This window comes from Mycothermus thermophilus (assembly GCF_041956435.1).
Source record: "Mycothermus thermophilus strain CBS 625.91 unplaced genomic scaffold VTJ04scaffold_2, whole genome shotgun sequence".
Classification (NCBI taxonomy): domain Eukaryota; kingdom Fungi; phylum Ascomycota; class Sordariomycetes; order Sordariales; family Chaetomiaceae; genus Mycothermus; species Mycothermus thermophilus.
In genome coordinates this window covers 3,523,903-3,542,887 of record NW_027191428.1, presented here as the reverse complement: position 1 = coordinate 3,542,887, position 18,985 = coordinate 3,523,903, and the positions used below count along the sequence as shown (strand labels likewise).

The 18,985-nt window shown below is 56.3% G+C and overlaps 12 protein-coding genes across 12 annotated transcripts; 5 read left to right on the top strand and 7 right to left on the bottom strand.

The window, feature by feature from the left end:
• Positions 1-1,016: 1,016 nt before the first annotated feature.
• VTJ04DRAFT_3458 (uncharacterized protein) lies at positions 1,017-1,293 on the top strand (the record flags this gene model as incomplete). The annotated part of the gene is made up of 2 exons (XM_069361360.1): positions 1,017-1,129; positions 1,200-1,293. 2 exons carry the CDS (start codon positions 1,017-1,019, stop codon positions 1,291-1,293), a joined length of 207 nt encoding a protein of 68 aa, XP_069221979.1.
• A 6-nt stretch (positions 1,294-1,299) lies between these two features.
• Positions 1,300-2,907, bottom strand: VTJ04DRAFT_3457 (uncharacterized protein; the record flags this gene model as incomplete). The annotated part of the gene is made up of 3 exons (XM_069361359.1): positions 1,300-1,661; positions 1,722-2,387; positions 2,865-2,907. 3 exons carry the CDS (start codon positions 2,905-2,907, stop codon positions 1,300-1,302), a joined length of 1,071 nt encoding a protein of 356 aa, XP_069221978.1.
• Positions 2,908-4,196: 1,289 nt separating this feature from the next.
• VTJ04DRAFT_3456 (uncharacterized protein) lies at positions 4,197-5,626 on the top strand (the record flags this gene model as incomplete). Its single annotated transcript, XM_069361358.1, has 2 exons — positions 4,197-4,247; positions 4,331-5,626. The coding sequence occupies 2 exons, from the start codon at positions 4,197-4,199 to the stop codon at positions 5,624-5,626; spliced, it is 1,347 nt and encodes a 448-aa protein (XP_069221977.1).
• A 652-nt stretch (positions 5,627-6,278) lies between these two features.
• VTJ04DRAFT_3455 (uncharacterized protein) lies at positions 6,279-6,536 on the top strand (the record flags this gene model as incomplete). The annotated part of the gene is made up of 1 exon (XM_069361357.1): positions 6,279-6,536. One exon carries the CDS (start codon positions 6,279-6,281, stop codon positions 6,534-6,536), a length of 258 nt encoding a protein of 85 aa, XP_069221976.1.
• A 90-nt stretch (positions 6,537-6,626) lies between these two features.
• On the bottom strand, positions 6,627-8,406 carry VTJ04DRAFT_3454 (uncharacterized protein; the record flags this gene model as incomplete). Its single annotated transcript, XM_069361356.1, has 2 exons — positions 6,627-7,751; positions 7,849-8,406. The coding sequence occupies 2 exons, from the start codon at positions 8,404-8,406 to the stop codon at positions 6,627-6,629; spliced, it is 1,683 nt and encodes a 560-aa protein (XP_069221975.1).
• Positions 8,407-8,454: 48 nt separating this feature from the next.
• Positions 8,455-9,047, bottom strand: VTJ04DRAFT_3453 (uncharacterized protein; the record flags this gene model as incomplete). The annotated part of the gene is made up of 3 exons (XM_069361355.1): positions 8,455-8,716; positions 8,783-8,892; positions 8,985-9,047. 3 exons carry the CDS (start codon positions 9,045-9,047, stop codon positions 8,455-8,457), a joined length of 435 nt encoding a protein of 144 aa, XP_069221974.1.
• A 182-nt stretch (positions 9,048-9,229) lies between these two features.
• VTJ04DRAFT_3452 (uncharacterized protein) lies at positions 9,230-9,703 on the top strand (the record flags this gene model as incomplete). The annotated part of the gene is made up of 3 exons (XM_069361354.1): positions 9,230-9,243; positions 9,335-9,442; positions 9,523-9,703. The coding sequence occupies 3 exons, from the start codon at positions 9,230-9,232 to the stop codon at positions 9,701-9,703; spliced, it is 303 nt and encodes a 100-aa protein (XP_069221973.1).
• Positions 9,704-9,705: 2 nt separating this feature from the next.
• On the bottom strand, positions 9,706-9,978 carry VTJ04DRAFT_3451 (uncharacterized protein; the record flags this gene model as incomplete). The annotated part of the gene is made up of 1 exon (XM_069361353.1): positions 9,706-9,978. The coding sequence occupies one exon, from the start codon at positions 9,976-9,978 to the stop codon at positions 9,706-9,708; it is 273 nt and encodes a 90-aa protein (XP_069221972.1).
• Positions 9,979-10,400: 422 nt separating this feature from the next.
• On the bottom strand, positions 10,401-12,119 carry VTJ04DRAFT_3450 (uncharacterized protein; the record flags this gene model as incomplete). The annotated part of the gene is made up of 1 exon (XM_069361352.1): positions 10,401-12,119. One exon carries the CDS (start codon positions 12,117-12,119, stop codon positions 10,401-10,403), a length of 1,719 nt encoding a protein of 572 aa, XP_069221971.1.
• Positions 12,120-13,744: 1,625 nt separating this feature from the next.
• Positions 13,745-14,116, top strand: VTJ04DRAFT_3449 (uncharacterized protein; the record flags this gene model as incomplete). The annotated part of the gene is made up of 1 exon (XM_069361350.1): positions 13,745-14,116. The coding sequence occupies one exon, from the start codon at positions 13,745-13,747 to the stop codon at positions 14,114-14,116; it is 372 nt and encodes a 123-aa protein (XP_069221970.1).
• A 681-nt stretch (positions 14,117-14,797) lies between these two features.
• VTJ04DRAFT_3448 (uncharacterized protein) lies at positions 14,798-15,859 on the bottom strand (the record flags this gene model as incomplete). The annotated part of the gene is made up of 3 exons (XM_069361349.1): positions 14,798-15,344; positions 15,416-15,574; positions 15,825-15,859. The coding sequence occupies 3 exons, from the start codon at positions 15,857-15,859 to the stop codon at positions 14,798-14,800; spliced, it is 741 nt and encodes a 246-aa protein (XP_069221969.1).
• A 1,046-nt stretch (positions 15,860-16,905) lies between these two features.
• Positions 16,906-18,218, bottom strand: VTJ04DRAFT_3447 (uncharacterized protein; the record flags this gene model as incomplete). The annotated part of the gene is made up of 2 exons (XM_069361348.1): positions 16,906-17,791; positions 17,857-18,218. 2 exons carry the CDS (start codon positions 18,216-18,218, stop codon positions 16,906-16,908), a joined length of 1,248 nt encoding a protein of 415 aa, XP_069221968.1.
• Positions 18,219-18,985: the final 767 nt, after the last annotated feature.

Sequence of the window (18,985 nt, the reverse complement as noted above, 5' to 3'; positions counted from 1 at the left end):
AGACGAACTAGTGCCAGTTAACTCCCTGGCCTGAACTGATCAGTGGGAGGGGGAAGAAGCCCTTGGGAACTCAATTGACTTCTAAACTCCTCCGGGGGAGTGCCCAGGTCCGAAGAAGCCAAAGAGAAAAGGAAACACGAGGTGAAGATAACAAAGGGCCCAAGTCAAAACTCTTTAAGGCCCGAAGGCCTCTGAAGGATATCAACGGCTTATACGTGTCGCAACGCTATAGCCGTCTCCGCCCGGTCTAGACTCTAGCGTACTGCTTAGGACGCTCGGTGGATTCTCGCATGGTGCGAACTGCCTTCGGATGCGGGGAACGGAAGAGCTAAGGTAGAGCTTGCAGTAGGGAATGGTAGGAGCAGTCGAAGGGGTGCTACTTCGGTATCTCGACAAGCGGTGTCACTCAACTGCTAATTACGTCATGGCCAGTGCTGGACAGTTGAATGGCATCGACGAAAACACCCAAGGCGAGTCTTGACTCGACTGTATTTTATTTTCTGGACCGGTCTTCGACAAAGTCCAAAGGGTTCGCTATGTACTTCCTTTGAACTGTCTGCTGTTGGGCTTCAATGTTTGCCTCCAGGTTTCACGGTTGGTCCTGTTCGATATCAGGCATTATTTGTGGAGGAGGCTTGCATCCTGGCTTGCCTATGTCAACCACAATCTCCAACCAGTCGGATGTCGCCCCCAACATCACCTGCCACCATCCCCTCCCGGTTCCTGGGTCCCCTGGGGCTCCGACGGCATGCCGAATGTGGTAGATTGTGTGCCGGCCCGCTATCGGAGGGAGGAACCTTACAAACATCTTGCTGAAGTCGCTAGCTATACGGAGTAGGTCACAAGCAGGAGACGGCCATATATGAGACCCCTTTAACCATCTCCGTAGTACTGTGGACACCATTCCCCAACCAACGACCGACAACAGTTTACCACAACGATTTCGGTATAGCACTCCAGTAATCAGATGCTCAATGAACTTCGATGTTTCTCAAAAACAAACAATACCAAATGCAATGAAAACATATAAGCAGATAACTACCGGGTATAACCTCGAACACCGCTGGCAACCCCGCCTGCCAATCGCCCCGGAGAATCCAGAGCCCATGCTGGAAGCATCCACCTTCAGGTACTTGAATTCAACATCGATGCCAGCTTTCTCGGACAAGACCAACACGAAGCCTCCACAAAAATAATAGCAAGAAAACAACAAACGAAGAAAACAACAAGTCACACCACATTGTTCGAGATAAAGTAGTGGAATGTAATCGCCGCCTCGCCATTCCCAGGTGAGCTTCATCAGCTGCTGGCAGCCGTCCCAGCCTCGCCCTCAGGTTTTTGCCCCTGCTGTTGTTGCTGCTGAGGCGGCAGCGACAGACCTGCGTTCTGGGCGATCCGCTTCCAAGTCTCCAACTCGCGGTACAGGCGTTCACACTCCTGCTTGAGTTTGTCGTTGGATTGGCTCAGCTCGCCGATGGCCTGCTCCGTAAGCAATTTCTCGAGCGTCCACTTCTCAATGTTCTGTTGTTCATTCTCTTTGAGCTGCTGGATGAAGGCGACTGCGCGCTGCAAGATGGAACCCTTGTTTTTCTCGCAGCCCGGCACAATCTTTGCCAGCTCGTTGATGCCCTCGTTGATGGTCTCGCGGCGACGACGCTCAACTGCAGAAGTGAGTCAGATTACAGCGACGGCGGAAGCAGGAGATAGGGAAGTCGACCAACCTTCTTTGTGATTGTCCTTGCGCATCCTGTGCCACTCCTCCGAACCAACAGCAGGTTTTGTGCTCGGCGGCGCGCTGTAGCGCGGCGGCTCCTGCTGCACCTGTTGCACTTGTTGCACCTGCTGCACCTGCTGCACGCCGTTGGATGGCGGCTGGGGAATAGTCGAAGGAGGAGGCGGCGGGGGCAGTCGCAGACCGTCTGGGGTTTGCTGGTTGACGGTGTGGGTGGCGAAAGTGGTTTCATCATGGTGAGTGGCTGCGTCCGTTGCCTGGTTCGTGAACGTCTCCTCGGTGGGCTGGGGGACGTGCAATGATGGATAGAGGTTGCTCAGGGCGGCAGCCGCCGTGCTGGATGCGTTCGCAGCATCGGCAGCATCGTTCTGGTCGGCCGCAGCGGTGGCCTGAGCCAGGGCGCTGAAGTCGTCGACATTCACATGGTCATGAGCGGCCTGGGCGATGCTCACGGTGTCATTCAGGAAGCTTTGGGGATCCGACTCCGGGACGGACATGGCGGCAGTTGGAGCACTGCGCTTGGCCCGCCGCGAGTCAGGCGACGCCGACTCGCTGGCGCGCTTCCGTTTCTGACCCGGGCTTGTGTTGGCCTCGGAGAGTTCGGGATGCGGCGCACTAACAGTGGTAGCCATGGCAAGTTGTGAAGTTGACGATTCTGTTGGGCAAGGTTAGCGACTATCTACGTCATGACAATTCGCGAGAGCCTCAGCAAGGGGGCCGTCGCCCGACTGCTCGCAAAGCAGCACGTTTGCCAGTCAGAGCAACAACTTCGCGAAACTCGGCGAAATGCCGCAAAAAACGCGTCGCAAAGTGGCATCTGTCGACGAACGACGTGCGCTGGGCACGATGCATCCAGGCGAAGCGTGGTTTAAACCGCGCTGTGCATCGCAGCCAGCATCCCTGACTCTTGGGTGAAGTGAGATGCACACATCAGCTCATCCACAGAGCAGGTTTGCTGCTGTTTCTCAGTCAGGGCTACCGGCTGACGACCTGAGCATGGAAGGTTCAAAGTCGCGCCGCTTCATACAGCCGCCATGGATGCGCCGTCTGAGTGGGTTTGGATGGATCCAACCCATGTTGTTCTCCAAGTGAAATGCGTCGAAGGGTTAGCAGTAGAGGGGGGTTTCCTTACTCTCTGTGGACGGTGCTGCTGCCGGGCCCAGAGGCGAGGTCATGTGAAGAACGTGCCCGAAAACGTGACGAGCGGCGTGAAAGCCGTCGAGGGGTCCAGGACAGCGTTAAAAAACAGCGCAAAAGTAGGATCCGGGTAAAACACGGCCCGTGCCGTGGGTTTATCTGTGTCGAGGATAATTTTTCGGAATTTGAATTTCTTGGATGTTTGTTTCGCCGTCTCCTGTCGAGTTTGATGTTGAAGAGTTGGGAGAGAGGGAAGATCATGTGAGCTGAGGCTGGAGCGAGCGAGCAGCAGATGGGGTTATCAAATGGTTATCAAATGGGACGCGGGCGGGTCAGTCGCGGGTGAGTGGGTCCTGCGTGAGGGATGTGGCGCACGGGCCAATGCTCTTCCGGCGCGCGCCTGCTGTTGCAATTGCGCATCCGCCTTGGATCAGCACCTTCTTCTGCCTTTGCCACAGGACAAGCATGTCAGATAGGTACTAAGTACGTACAAATATCTTTACCAAAGTCACATGAGTGAGTTTTTGGACACGGCACGTCGAGGTATCCGTCCTCACAAGGTATACGGAGTATATTATCGGCCTTGTCTTTCAAGTTTGTGGACCTCAGACTTGTCTCGAGGTCAACAAAAGAATCCCTTCTTCAACAAGCAGGACCTGAGGGAACAAGGCTCCATTCTTCCTGGCAGCAAGGCAAGGCATTTACGACTCAAGCACACGTGCGCTCACGCATGCCCTCGCCGCACACCTTGACGACGACCTTGGGGTGCCTTCTGATTCACATTGCCCTGCCCCGCTTCCTCGCAGCCCCTCCTGACCTTGAAGGAAGTGAGACAGGAGGGCACATGATTGGACAAACTGCCTCTGTCATGGGGCACGTGGCTTTCAGGCTTGAGATTCTATCATCCATCGTGGAGATAGTTCGCTGTTGTCTTTGAACCAGAAGATCAAAATCTCTGATCTCGCGCTTGTTCAACCTTGTTTCGGTTTGCTTCCAGGTTGTGCTCCGAACCGGGAGGTGTGTCTGGCAGAGCAGATGGAAGCAACACAAGGGTTAGGGTTGCTTAGCAAACATCCTGCCCCACTCCCCGCAGTCAAAAGTGGAGCCCTGGCAAATCGGAGACCTGATGGTTCCGCAATCTGCGGCCTGCCAAGCACCATCCCGGAGTTCTCCATCACCGGTCTGAACGCTCTCCACGTCATGCTCTCTCCAACCCCAACCCACCACACATTCAACATCACATGAAGGCTCCCATGCGGACTTCGGCCCCCATCGCCGGTTTTCCATAACCTCAGCATATCAACATTCCTAATACTTGTTGCTCACCATGGCTGACTTGGAAGCCTCCAAGATCCACCACGAACAACACCTACTCTTGGTATGACAACGTCTTTGTGCCTCTCCCTCTCTCTCTCCGCCTGGCCCCCCTTTCGGCCGGCTCGGTCACTAACCCCTTCACAGGATCAGTCATGCCTCCGTCTCCCATACGAGCTTCTCCGAAAGAACTTCCGCCCTGTCCACCAGTCCTTTGAGATTACTTCCAAGAATGTCAAGGAGGAGCTTCTCAAGTCCGCGAACGGCTCCCTGAATGGCACCTCTTCTCCCCAAGATGTCGTCAAGGAATTGGACCAGATGCTCGTCAAGATGCGCGGCCTGAAGCGCAAGCTCGCCGTTGCCGTCGAGGAGGAGGACCGCCTCTACCGCCAGCTGGACGCCCGCGTCGCCCACTTGCGCGAGCTCTCCACCATGAACACCGTCGACGATGTCAAGTACGAGGCCTGGTCCCGCCAAAGACTTGACCGCCTTCTCGTAGACTACATGCTCCGTCACGGCTACGACGCCTCCGCCATAGCCTTAGCGGATGAGCGCGGGATGCGTGATCTGGTCGACGTCGATACCTTTGTTGTCATGAGTCGCATCCGCAAGTCTCTCGAAGCCGGCAGCGTCCAAGAAGCCTTGCATTGGTGCAACGAAAACAAGAAAGAATTGCGGAAGATGGAATCTAACCTCGAGTTCATGCTGCGATGCCAGCAGTACATAGAAATGATGCGTACCGCATCTCCTGCCAAGATGCTGGAAGCTATTAACCATGCCAAAAAGTACATCATCCCCTTCCAGGATACGTATCCCGAGGAAGTCAGAACCATGGCCGGACTTCTCGCCTACGGACCCGACACCAACATAGAGCCATACAAGACGCTATATAGCGAGTCGCGCTGGCACAAACTAGCCGATACCTTCGTCGATGCCCACCTCAAACTCCTGAACCTTCCTATGACCCCTCTTCTCCACATCGCCCTCTCGACGGGGCTTTCTGCTCTCAAAACGCCCGCCTGCCACGACCCCAACAACAACACCCATGCCTCTCGCGGCAAGCAGCAACAATCCAACCACGCCCAAAACTCCTCCCACTCCGCCAACGCCACCCCGACCCAGGCAACCCAACACGACCGTGGGGCCCAACCTCCCGCCACCAACCAGGCCCCCCACCACGGCACCGCCTCCCTCACCACCCGCGTCTGCCCCATTTGCTCCACCGAGCTCAACGCCCTCGCCCGCAGCGTGCGCTACGCCCACCACAGCAAGAGCCGCTTGCTCGAGCACGATTTGGTCCTGCTCCCCAACGGCCGCGTCTACGGTCGCGCACGGTTGGACGAGTACGCTGCAAAATCGGGCTTGCCGGCGGGCAAGGTTAAGGATCTGGTAACGGGCGAGGTGTTTGGTGTGGAAGAGGTCAGGAAGGTGTTCGTCACTTAAAGTGGTTTCCTTCTTGATGAAGGTGTTGGAACGGCAGACAACACAAGGCGGGGAGGGTGGAGGCTGGGTGGATTGGTTGCTTGCAAAGGTACGGACACAGGAACCAAAGTGGGGATTGGCGAACCGTTTCGAACAGAATGGGAAAGGCATCGGAGGACAGCACAAACCATGCATTCCATTCTTTCCTAAGACTATCAGATGGTGGGTAAGTAAGTACGGGTCATGAGGTTTGCATCATGGATCGGCGTTTGACGGGCGGGGCACGCGTGGATTCGGTGGGTTTGGTCGGGTTCGTTTTGGCTACTGGAGGTACTCGGGTTGCTTTATAGAGCTTGCCAGTCTTGCTTTCTTGCGTAGCAGAAATATATTCCTTATGACCTTATCTTTCATCTCAAGGGGTTCCTCCGGATTCAATGAGGCAATGCTTCAACGCGTAGGTGGACTGCGCTGGGGTTTCTTCTTGCGCCGTCATCGTGCAGCATATCATCGCTCTCCGCCATGAAGCAAGTTGCCTGTGAGAGAGGATGGTATCTTTCTCCCCGTTGGCTGGGGCTGGCCCGGGGCTTTGGATCATGCTCTCGACCGCGCAAGGACTTAGCAAGGGCAGCACGACAAGGACGAGAGCAAAGAGACATCACATTCAGACTGAAAAATGCTGCCGATCCGATTTCCTTTCCCATTGCTCCCTACCTGCCGCCTGAAAGACACACAAACACAAAAACACAGAATGACAAAGACAAGAAGACAAGAAGATAATATAAAGGAACCCTCCCGCCTTCCTTACCCACCAGCACCTAAGCCTACACGAGCGCACTCCACCTACATACTTCCCCTTCACTCCCATCATTCGTATTTTCGTATGAATTCCCATCCCATTGCTAGCGTCCTACCTATGCCCATCCATATCTAGCTAGGTATCTACCTACTCTACCCATATGTCCCACATCACCACACTCCCGGGCTCTCTCTCTCAACCCAACTGCAACAGAGCCAACCCCAATCACCGCGCGTTTCCGTACGAAAACGCCCCAAACACGCCAACGCCACCACCCGGAGTCATGGGTCCACCACCTCCTGCTAACCCACCGCCGCCACCGCTCGCCGTATTGCCGTTGGTGGCGTTGTGGGCCGGGGTGCTAGCGAGACCGACGTTGCCAGTGTTGGGGGTGCTCGGGGCGCCGCCGTTGACGTGACCGTTCTGCTGGTTTCCTGATGAATTGTTGTCGGCCTGGTTGTTGCTATTCCCAGCGGTGCCGCCGGCACCGCCAGCTCCCGCGCCCGAGTTCGCCGCGACGGCGTTGGCATTTTGGATGCTGTTGATGGAGAAATCGGGGATACCGAGACCCCAGACCTTGCCGAGGTGCTCGTCCGAAATCTCGCCATCGAAAATACGTTTGCGCAGCTCGAAGAAGACGCGGCCGGTAAGCAAGCTGTCAGATCCGGCTTGGTGAGCGCTGCCGACGCGCTTGAGTTTGAGCGTCTCGGCGATGTTCTCGAGGCCAGACTTCTGCTCAAACTTTTGCATGATTTCAACGGCGCTGGGGTCGCTGGGGTTGAGCAGGCCACTGTTATGCAGCTTGATGGCGTACTTCATAAGGTGCTTAACGTCATAGGTAGACGGGAAGTACAACTTCATGACTTGGTCGAACTCGACCTCGTCACACGGCAGCGGCAGGCACACAAGGAGCTTGGTGAGGTAGCCGAAGTCGTACCCGCCATGGAAGCTGATCCAGCGCACTTTCTCGAAGCAGACCAAGCCCGAGGGGATGAGCAGGGACGCAAACTCATGGGGGTCGATACCGTCGCGCTCCAAGAGGTTAAAGTCGATACCGGCCTGCTGCAAGGACTCGATCGAAGGCTGACTGTACATGTCATCCTTCAGCGAGAACTTGAAGTTGAACTGCCAGGCGTAGGGCATCGGTGCTTGGTTGGCATTCCTCCGCGGATCGCCGTCGGTTGATGCCGGCCGCGCGGGCGGTTGCTCTCCGTCCTCGTTGAACAAGGCGATGCCGATTTGTATCACCTTCAACAGATCCACATTCGTCCGGAGACATTGGTAGTGATAGTCGCTCTTTCCTCGGAAGCCGCCCATCGGTCTCGCCACGACGCCGGGGAACTCGGTGTCCTGAAAAGAGGAGACGACGAGGAGTCTGGTCAGCCAGTTCCGACTACATGATCCGACAAGAGGGCTGGCATCAGGGGAGGGTAGGGGACGAGCCCACCATAGCAATATAAGGATACCGATCAATCAGCTCCCGGAGGTTCGCCATCTCCTCGTGCAGGTTATGCTTCCACACTTCCCGTATCCGGCCCTTCTGCGTGCCGCGGGTCGCATGCTCCATGAGGCCGTGCGCCTGGTGCTGGGCGGGGTGTTGAGGGTGCTGGACAGGCGGAGCATGCTGGGCAACGTGCTGGGCCTGTTGCTGCTGGAGAAGTTGCTGGGCCTGCTGTTGCTGAGCCTGCTGGGCTTGCTGTTGCTGTTGCAGGCCGGCGCCGGCATAACCCATCCGGGCGGCATGGCTGGCGAGGGTCGAGTCCGCGCCGACGCCGAAACCGGCAGCGGCGGCACCGAGCCCACCAGTCAGGCCTAATAGGTTGGTGTTGGCAGCGGCAGCAGCCGAGAATGGTACCTGACCGATCTGAGCGTTGAGATATGCTGAGCTGGCGCCCAAGGGCGGAGGGTGGCTAGCGGCATGTTGGGCATGAGATGGGGGGTATTGTTGATGGTAAGGTGAGATTGTATTCGGTCCGCTTGGGAAGCGGTTTAGTGTAGGAGCCATCGCGGGGTGGCGGAACGCCTGTGGACTTGGGTTGCCTCTTCCTCGAGCCTATCGTCTGGGCCGTATCCTTCGAGACGTGTCCGAGTTTCGGGTTGGAGAGACCATTCCCGGCCCTGTCGCAGGGAACGGGGGGTTGCAAGATGTTGGTGACGGTGCCTGCGAGCCGGGCGCGTAGACCAAGTATGACAGCAACGGCGATGGCGGTGACGAGTTGGTGACGAGGCGAAAGCAGGAGGAGGGTGGCGGACAAGACAGATCAGTGCTTTCGGACGATGGCGGATGGTGGGTGGATGTCGAAGTCGAATGCAGTCTGGCAATGTTTGGGTTGGCAATGGATTGTCTGGTTCGCTGCGATCAAGGTTGAATGGGATGAAACCGCTGGGCAGGCGCGCTGTCTAATTGGATATTGTCTGTGGTTAGGTTTCGAGTTTTCAAGAGCCGAAGAAGACGGTTGAAGGGAGCGATTCCGGGTTCGTTCATGCCCGTCTGATCCAAGGATGTCTGTCAGCAAAGGAAGCATCATCGACCCGCAAAGCTTCGACGTTGGGGCAAGGAGGCACAGGACACAGCGCACGGACCGCATCGCCTTGGCGGAAGAGGGTCGATTGCGGGGCGATCGCCTCCCGATATGATTGGCTCATTTAAGATTATGTAATCCTGGAGCAGCTCCGGAACGCCTGTCCGATGCGCTGCTTTCCGACCGATGTTGGACGGTTACTGCTGCTTGCTGCTGCTGCCGCCGTTGATGCTGTGAATGACATCCCACTCCTGCTCCTCGACTCTCACGAGGCCAAGTTGATTGACCCAACACCCACCTCCGACCATGCAGCCCTCGAGGTACGACCCGGAATGCCCACCCACCACCAATTGATCTCGAACAAACAGAAACAAGAGCATGCATCTGACCCATCTCACCCCCAACAAATAGAGTCCTCCGTGCCCTGGGCGAAGAGCCCAAGCCCAACATTACGGGCTTCGACATGCGCAAGTTCCTCGCCGCCACGGGCACCCCGCGTTATGACCCTTGGGAGAGGAAGTGAGTCTCCCTCCTCCTCTTCTCCCCGCTCCGCTCGGCCTCACAGAAGAAGTAGCTGACCACCCTTGACAAAACCACAGCGAGGCCTGGCGCTACACTGGCCGGTTCAGCAGGTTCAACCGCTTCCGTAATGCTCTTCCCGGCTTTGGCATTGCCACCGTCGCCTTCACTGCCTACTGCCTTTACGAGCACTTCTTCCTGCAGGACGACCACCACCACGGCCATGACCACGGGAAGCACCATGACGAGGGGCATCACTAGAGCTAGTGACGGCTTGATGGGGCGGAGTTGGTAGGGTAGGAGGGATGATCTGACACTGGGGAGAAAGGCGCGATGTCCCACCGTGAATGAGTCCGCAATTTCACGGCGCGAACGAGGAGAGAGCAACGACTGGACGAGAGGTGTGACCAGAAGACCACAGGCGAACAGATGCACGGGTGGATGATATCACCAGTAAGGAAGTGTGTCCCGGAGACGCATATAAAGTCCGGGGCGGAGGAATGCCATGGGGCCTTGGTGGTAGTGGGGGTGTACATACGTCAGGAAATATTGGCCTCGGCATAACCGGACACAATAAAAAGGTCAACAGCAGCTGCTCCGTCACTCGAGATTTGTGGCACAAATGGTGTTGGTTTGAGAGAGTTCGAGTGCTCCTGAATGTCATTTCTGTCTAATCATTCTTGAAACCAAACCTGATATGTCTTGTTCCCTTGAATGTCTTCCCTCGCCCCCAGCCAAGATGTATTCCCTAAACACCCGGACCTCCATATCCCAATAAACCGTCCATGCAATCCCAACGACCAATCCCGAAACCCAATGCGGACTGCCGTGTAGAGAAATCGATGAATTGTAGAAACATCCACGCCCCAAAACAGCTCATCGCCATCATTATGCCTTCTTCAAACATCTCGCCAACCTTTTCTCACCAAGACTAAGGCAGATCTGGATTTGTTCACCCCTAGAGACCAATCCCGCGAACCGCATCCAGCGCGCCTTCGACAGCCTCCTCCAGCTCGCCGACCCGGCGCTTGAGCTCCCGATTCTCGTCACGCAACAGGCTGACCGTGTCCCAGGCAACGCTGGGATCCTGACCCTTGCAGTTTCTGCACGACGTGGGGTTGGCCGTCTCCGCGCCGGACCCAGCAGCGAAGCCCTTAAAGATCTTCTGGAAGGCGCTGATGGGTTGCTGCTTCGGAGTGGAGGTAACAGAGCCGGAACCAGCCGCAGGATTGACTGAACGGGGGTGCTTTGTGCCACCAACGTGAGGCGTTCCGGGCTCATCCGCAGGGGCTAGAGACGCGCCGTCAATCGAAGGTGCGTACGCGGTGCTCGTATTGTTCGTAAGCGCGGGGCTTCGGCAGCGGGAGAAGACACTCTCGCTCTCGGCGCTCCTTTGATCCTCATCCGTCTCGTCATCGTCAACGCATTCGTCCATGGGGGTGTGAGAGCCGGAGCTGCTGCTCTTCCAGCTCGACCGATTCAATCCTTCCGTCTTTCTCCGTCGTCTCCTCTTACGATCCTCATCGACGCCAAGGTCCTCTGAAATCATGGATTCCCGTTCCAGAACCCCCTTTCCGTCACCCGAAGCACAAGACGCGGCTGATGGAGAAGGCAGAATCCTATCCTCTGCCTTCCTCCTCCTCCTCCTCCTTTCGGCCTCCAACTCCTCCGCGAGCGCCTGCATCTCCTTCTCCTGCTCCTGTGCCCGCTGCGCCATATCCTCGAGCTGCATCTTAAGATGTCGAGCCCGGGTAACAGCCGCATCAAGCTCATCGCGTTGGGCCTCTCGCTCTGCACGAACGGCCCGCAGCGCCGCTGCCTGAACTTGCATCGCCGACTGAAACTTGTTCAGCAGGCCCAGCGCGTTCATTTGCAGATTCTTGTAGGCTGCAGGGGAGAAGGTGTCGCTCTGGGATGGTGAGGACGGTGAAGTCGAGGCGGCGTGAGGAAACAAAGCAGCTTCGATGTTGAGGTTGCAGAGATCACTGAACTCAACGTCGTCGGGGTTCGTCGCGCTCGGGTTGTTGGCGGGTTGTGACTGGGTAAAGCGCGAAGAGAGGGCCGAAATGAAACGTGATGCCGCCGTCATGTTGGTCGCGCCTGTGCTCTTTGGAGTCGCTGGGTCCGTTGCGGTGTTGGTGTCGGTTGGAGCCTGTCGTGTTCGTGCGGGCGTGGGCGTGATGCCCGGGCCAGCTTTCGGGGATCCGTTCCACCAGTCGGTAAGGGCACCAAGTCGAGGGCTGGCTGTTCCTGGACTCGCATTTCTCCTGTTGTCGCCAGTGTACGGCATCTGTTCCGAGCCGGATCTCTCGTGCGTCTTCCGTGTGGGCGACGGTGTTCGACTCCGGAGCGCGGCCGGTAGCAGGTTTGGAAAAGAGTTCTGGCGGCGGTGAATGGCCAAGTTGAACAGGGAGTGCGAGGGCGAGGAAGAACGGCAGGGAGCGGGATAACCATCGGCGGCGTATCCGCTGTGGTACTCGGTCGAGGGCGAAAGGGATGGATACGCTGGGTTCAAGGCATTCCGTCCGTGGAATGGTGATGCGGACGTAGTCGAGTGACTCTCCAGGGGTCGCTGGGACAAAGTAGGCTCGTCATCCCGGCTAGGGGCATGGGATTGTAATGCATTGGGGCGCGAATCCAAGGGCGGGGGAGGTAACGCGGGTTTGTCGCTTAGCATGGTCAGATAATGTTTCGGGAGCTCCGCCAGCGTCCCTGGCTCGCCACCGCGATCAAGTCGTTACAGTTTCTGTGGGACCGTTGCTGTTTCGTTGTTTGGTCGGCCTTCTTCCAACGGGTGAGTTGGGGAAATGTGGTGTGTTCGGGTTGGCGATCGATCGATGGTGGAAGATTGACTGCGCCTCAACAATGGCTTGCGATGCTTGATGACAGACGGGTGACCTGCAGCCACAAAACAAGGCGATGACGCGCTGCAAGTGTCCTAGTCCGGACTGCAATGCAACGCGACGGCGGCAGGTAATCAGGCGCGTTTCATAAAATGCCGCCGAAGATGTGTTCGCGAGCTGGTCATGGGAATGAATGGGTATGTATGCAAGGAACAGGACCCGAGAAGAAGTTGAAATGGCGGAGAGGTGCTGAGCTGTGCGGGCGTTGGCCGGGAAAGCTCTTCGGAATGCGTTGTCAACCAGCCTCCTCCGAATGGGTGAAGCAGCCTGCACGTAAACAAAGCAGCTGCAGGGTTAGGCGCTGCAGCCCAGGGTTAGTAGTGTTGCTCCACCCACCACAGCAGCGGGCGGAACACTTGGTTCAAGGCGAATCTGTCGGTCAGTCCTGCAAAAACAGGATTGATTGATAAAGCAGAACGGTTCTATTCTTTCCCTTACGGTACTAGGTACTGTTCTGCTGTTTATTATTGGGATTGAAGAAGCCGAGTCAAGCACCAGAGGACTAGAGTTTTGATTCCATGACCAGACCACACACGCTTCACATATCCAGCCAAGCTTGCTATGAGTACGCATACATGGATCAGAACATCTAACCTTCATAGTTCTGTTCATCACAAGATGCCCCAAGGCAGTGCGTTTATCACATGGATGTCTTGCTGCAAGTCAGGCCCCACCAGATTCTGCAGTTGATATGTGTGTGAAGACCCGGATATCGGGTCCCAGCGACCACTGCAACGGGTACGCCACCCGAATTTCGTTTCCAAGCTGCCGGGATTCCCTAACCACAAAACTACCACCCTTCACATGCCCCCAAATCTATAGCAAGGGTAACAACTCTAGATTAAAGTGGTCGTCGACAATGGTCTTGGGGCTTCGCTAGGCGCCAATCCCTAACCTTAGATCCTGTGCCGCCTCATGGAGGCGTGTCCTCCATATTGCTTCCGCTGTTCATCATGATGGGTTTCTGGAAGAAGAGAAAACTTAGGTATTGGGACTCAATTCTCTGCAAGACAACTGAGATCATTCAGCGCCCCAGGGATTCCTTCATCTGGACAACCAATGTCCCAGACGTTGACAGCCCTACCACCGCCAGGTTCAGCCTTAGCCCAATTCAGGGGGTAGTGTTACATTCAGCGAAAGCACAAAGACCAGGCATAAGGTACCGATGTGTGAAGCCACTTTCTGTCAGGCGGACTCGGCGTAATGAGTTTGTCCGCAAGTCTTCGTCGCCAAGCAGGCACGTTGTTGTCTCCGTTCTCGTCATCGCTGCCCCTAACAGCTGAGGCCATCCACTCACCCTTTGGCTCTGTCCAATATCGGGAATGACAGAACCTCAATGTCCAGCAACCGCCCACCAAGGAAAGAAAGGACAGCCACAATAGCCACCTAGGCATCACCAATGCAGTGCCGCCACCCTTCAATAGCCATCGCCCTCATCACCTCCCTCGCCGTCACCGCCGGCGCAACATCGTCATCAGCAGCAGCAACCCGAGTCACCCCTCGTGTCCGCCATCCCGAAGCGCTTCCCAGCCTTTGGCCGGTCCAAGTCCCTGTCCTACCGGCACAAGACGTGCTCTTCCGAGGGCTACAGGAGCGGCAGCACGATACAGTCCAACTCCTGCCCTTGCAATGCATGGCCACGACGGCACCACCGCCAAGCCCAACACAAACAGTTGGCACGGGAGGCTCTGCCCCTAGACTGGGGAGTTCGATGGAGATGGGTGGTGTAATAGTTGCTGTTGTCGCAGTTGCTCTGGCAAATGCGGCTTGAGACGGTTGTTTGAGCCGGGGGTGAGAGGGAAAATGCCCAGTTCAACAAGGTTCGAAGGAAAGAGAAGGCGGAGTCGAGATACCAATACCTGCAGAAGGCACTGTCACATTGGAAGCGCACGCAATTAATCGGTACACAAGACGTCCACGTCAGTCGCCACAAGCAAGCAGAGCCCCTTTTCCCTAGATTTTTTTCTTTGTGCCTTCTAGCTACGCTTTTTCTACCCGACCAACCTCTATCCATGTATCTGAGTCAATCCAGTCCCCTATTCTATCGATCTAGCAGCCTCGTTTGGCTGGGAGTGTTCCGCTCTCCTGGCCAAGAACCGTGATCTTAACTCCCCTACCAGATCCAATTCATCTTAGACGGCATGCTGTTCCGCAGTTATTCGCTCTTCCCGTGCCACAATTTCACCTCAATCAGCCAAAAACAGTCAGCGGGAAACATAGATTTATACTCGATATCTCAATGCCCGCCGAGGCGCCGGCACGCACTAGGATGCGTCACCGTCGCCCATTGCGCCCACATAAGGGCGCGAATAAACCCAATCGTCCCAGGTATTTTGCGGCTCATCATCTCATGACCAACGAAACGCACAGCCGTCTGACCAAAACCAACCCTGCCGAATCACACTCCACTCCTCCTCTCCCCTTCAAACCCCTCACCAACCAGCCAAGCTACTCAGTAGAATGACTCGACTATCGTGTCCTTCATCTTGGTGCTAACGTCGCCTGGCGCGGCGCCCTCGCCCAGGCGGAACACACTCTCGATCACGCTGAGCTCCGGGGCCGTGGTGTCCAAGCCCGTCACCGCCATCCAGTCGTTCACCACCATCCCGCCACCAATCACATTGCTACCCCGATTTACGCTGCCCGCGACAAGCGGCACCTGCAGAAGGCTGCTCAGCTCGTCCTGGTCCTGGATGCTGGTCTTTGGGTGGACGAGTCCTCCGCGGTTGCTCAGCGCCATGTACGAGCCGACGAGCACGTGGTCGGCCACCGTCTGCCGGAACACCTCGACGCCGAGGACGTCGGCGATGATCTCTTCCGTCTCGCGTTCGAGGTCTGGGTGGATGAGCGCTGTGTGGTCGTTGGTCACGATCACGTTGCCGAGGGCGGACAGGCGCTCTTCGACGCGCTGAATCCGGATCTCGTCGGGAAGGCTGTTGCGTAGGTGCTGGAGTTCTTGGTCTGTCGTGGATGTTGGGACGAGGAGGCCGCGGCGGTTACTGCAAGGGGGCGCATGTCAGCCATCTATTTCTTGCTGTGTTTTCCACCTTTGGGAACCGAAACCACATACCCAGCTGTTAACCGCCCGACAATGCGCGTACCAGCGATAGTTGTCCTGCAGATGGGGATCACGTCCTGAAGTTCGGCCTCGAAGACGCTGTAAAAGTTCTCGCTCGCGCCGAGCGCCACCAGGGCGTAGGAATTTGTTAACGTCGCGAAGACGCCGACCCTATTCAAACAGAAAAAGCCGTGGTCAGCTCATCGCTCATCCTGGTCAAAGATTTGTTCCTGCTCCTTCTTCCTCCGCGTAACGTCATGATACTGTAGTCCTCCTTGAACAATCTTCAACTGCGACTTGCGCCTCTGCTCCTTGCGCGCAAGCACAAGCCGTTGCCCAACCGCGCCATCGCGGGGCAGACTTCATATTGCGGCGACAGGCGGATGTGTCGGGGCGGGGCCAAAATCCGGAAAAAGCTTACTCGTTGGAGTTTTCAAACTGGGCACGGACAGCCATGATGGGCTCGAATCCGTAGTTTTTCTGGAGAACTGGTTTTTCTGAAAAGAAAGGGAAAGAATTAAAATAAGTGTCGTCGGGTAGGGTGACCTTTCTGGTCTCGTCGCCTTGGGGTTTGGTGTTTGTCTGGTTTGTTGAGGGTGAACGAGGGGTTCTGCAGCGACAAGCATGGCAGTTTTATAACCCATCTCAGAGTTGTCAGATTGTTTGGTTTTTGGGTGGACCCCGCGTTACGATACCGTACCGCATTCCCGTAACGGAATGCCTGTTTGCTATGGAGCTGCTGCGCCCCAGGAACCCTGCGCTTGTGACTCAACTGTCCCGCCGCTTTTTGGCGTGTGGATCAGCCAATTTCAGTGTGAATCGCTGCTGGGTCATGATGAATCATCGGCGAAGCCATCGTCGAGATTTGGACCCACTAGCCACAAAGAGGCACAGCTTTGTCTCATGCAGCCAAGGTTTTCACAAGAACACCTCAGACACTTACAGCACAGAGCTAAAACAGAATAGCTGGAGGCTTGCAAGCCTGAGAGACTTGGACTGAGGTTCTGTGGTCCCCGAAGCCACCCATGGAAACGGAACCTCAATGAGTACCCCCCAATTCTTCCAACCCTCGGGCTGTATGGACAGGGGCTCCCTCACTCAGGTATCAACAGCCTTACACATAGACCTATCACTTCTACAGAGATGGCACATTTCTGTCCCATCCACATAATCGGTCACATATGCCTATCTCAGAAGACAAACCAAGCAGAGTTTGCCATCAAAGAAACTACTTGAACACCGCAAACCCATCGGTTGCCAGCTTGTTTTCCTGGAATCCCACCGTCATGGTCCCTATCTTGCCTGGAACGCCAATGCCATTAATCCCAAGAGCTTACACAGTTTCTGTACATCCGTATAACCCAGCCATATCGAAAACCCCCTCTTCATGCCATTCAGAACCATGCATTCCGAAACGCCTGCCATCCTATACAGAATTCCGACTTATCCATGGAATAGTCCGTCGAGACACAATCTCGTTGGTGCCACAAGTCGTCTTTCGCTCACGCCAAATCCACCGACGGCGCATACCGCGGCCCAGCAAAACCTTTGGCAATCACCGCTTGAATGTCGATGTTCTTCTGTGGGTCTTGGTGTGGGCTCCACATCTTGAGTAGCAGGTACCTGCCCGTAACCGGCGGATCGAAGCGGATGGTGCATTTATTTTTGTCCTTCTCGATGAAGAAGTGCGCCAGAGGAGCCATCAGCTCACCACCAACAGCTCGCACGGCTTCCTGGGTAGCGATCTGTGACGCCTCGCGCGCCTGTTCAAGCGTCATCCCGGCGACATTAAGACGGCCTCCAGTGTTGGCACCGCTGGCACTAGAGGCAGCACCACCGGCACGAAAGGTATACGGATGGTGCGGCGAGTGAGACGAGATGGTGATACTACTGGGGACTTCGATCTCAGCAGGGTCGGGCCAGGAACGATAGACCCTAGTGCCAAAGGAAATTTGGATGCTGTCGTCACTGTCGCTATCGAAGGGGAACGCGCCTCTCCTATGAGACGGGCGCCGCCGGCGCCCCTGCCCTCCTGGGTGTCCCGGAGCATGATCGTCCTCGCTCTCATCTTCGCTGCACACGGTCGTGACAGTGTACGGCAGGGGTGGGCCTGCAAACTCGGGCGGGATCTGTGCGGTCCGGCTGTCGCCATCATCCTCGTCATCGTCATCATCATCGTCTTCGTCGTCGTCATCAGCGCTATAACTAAAGGCTCTGAAGGGCCGACTGGATTGCAGCCTGGTAATGCCTGTGCCGTCGTCTTCGTGACGGAATATGACGGTGCCTCGCCGATGGGCACGGGAAGGAAGATATTGAATCTGGTATTGAGCTGTCCTGGTGAGCAGCTCGTCAGACTCCATGGCCACGAAGACCATCCCTTCACGGATTCTGTTTGGAGGTTAGAGATTCAGACTCGTAGGCGATGAGGCTACCGCCAGCCCAGGGAAACTTACGGGCAGGAAAATTTGGACCCCGGGGCCTTGATGACCAATTCTTGCAAGCTGAAAATCGTGCCCCCTTGGTGCTTGAGAACAATGTTACACCGATTGCTTTTGGTGCAATAGACCGAGCTGTCATTCTTGAGGATATTCTCGGGAGGGTAGTTGTGCTCGTCGGCATAGAGACCGCCGTCACAGCTCATGATTTCCATAGTCAGCGGGCCCGGCTCAACTTGGCCGTATTTTCCATAGCGAAAGCCCTTGAATCCTGGGACCATACGGTCCTGGATGACCTTACGGCGCTTATATGGACGCCCTTCATCATCCAGCTCGTGGTTGCGCACGGGCTGTGACAGCACGGACGGAGGCCGTGGCATGGTGAAGTCGTGTGGAACAAATCCAGCAACAGGACGCGCTGGGTAGCTGTTCAAGTTTTGGAGAATGTGCTCCGGGTACCCAGGCCCTAAGCGGAATCGAAGGTGGCGGTCTGCGTCGGACGGACGGTAGCGACTGGCTCGAGAAGTCGAAGGATTCGAAGAAGTCAACGGAGCTCGAGCCCTTGAGCCAAGGGACCGAAGGGGTGGGAGAGAAGGAGTATCGGACGTGGCGGAGTGGCCAGGAGGAAACCCAGCGAGGGTGTCAGGATCGTGGTTCAATCTGGGTTGTAGGTCTCGGTCAGAGCCCGAGGCCATCGTCGATGAGGCGGAGCTGATGGCAGCGGTGGCGGCAGCAGCAGCGGCCGTGGTCCCCCGTGTGAGCCTTCCCAAAGTTTCTATATCGTGATGTAATCGCTCGATCAAGATGTCGAGTCGACGAAGTGTCGAGTCAGCAGCAGCTCGATACGTTCCTCGATACGTTCCTCGATCCGGCGAAGGCGAGTGGCCAGACTGTAAAGGATGTTAGAGCAATAGGGAAGCGATGGATCATTGATAGATTTTCGAGTGCTGTACAATGTCTTGTCTATGCAATCCAGAGCGGGAGCAAGGCCAGGTAGCAGCAGCACGTCGGCGCTCACAAAGCTCAGGGCGATTGGGGGGGGTTATGCGTTGCGGTTCGGACGCTGACTGACCATGAGACCACCAAGCTGCAGCCGAAAATGAAAAGTGAATGTGCCACAGAAACCCGTCGGCCAGCTGTAGCCTGG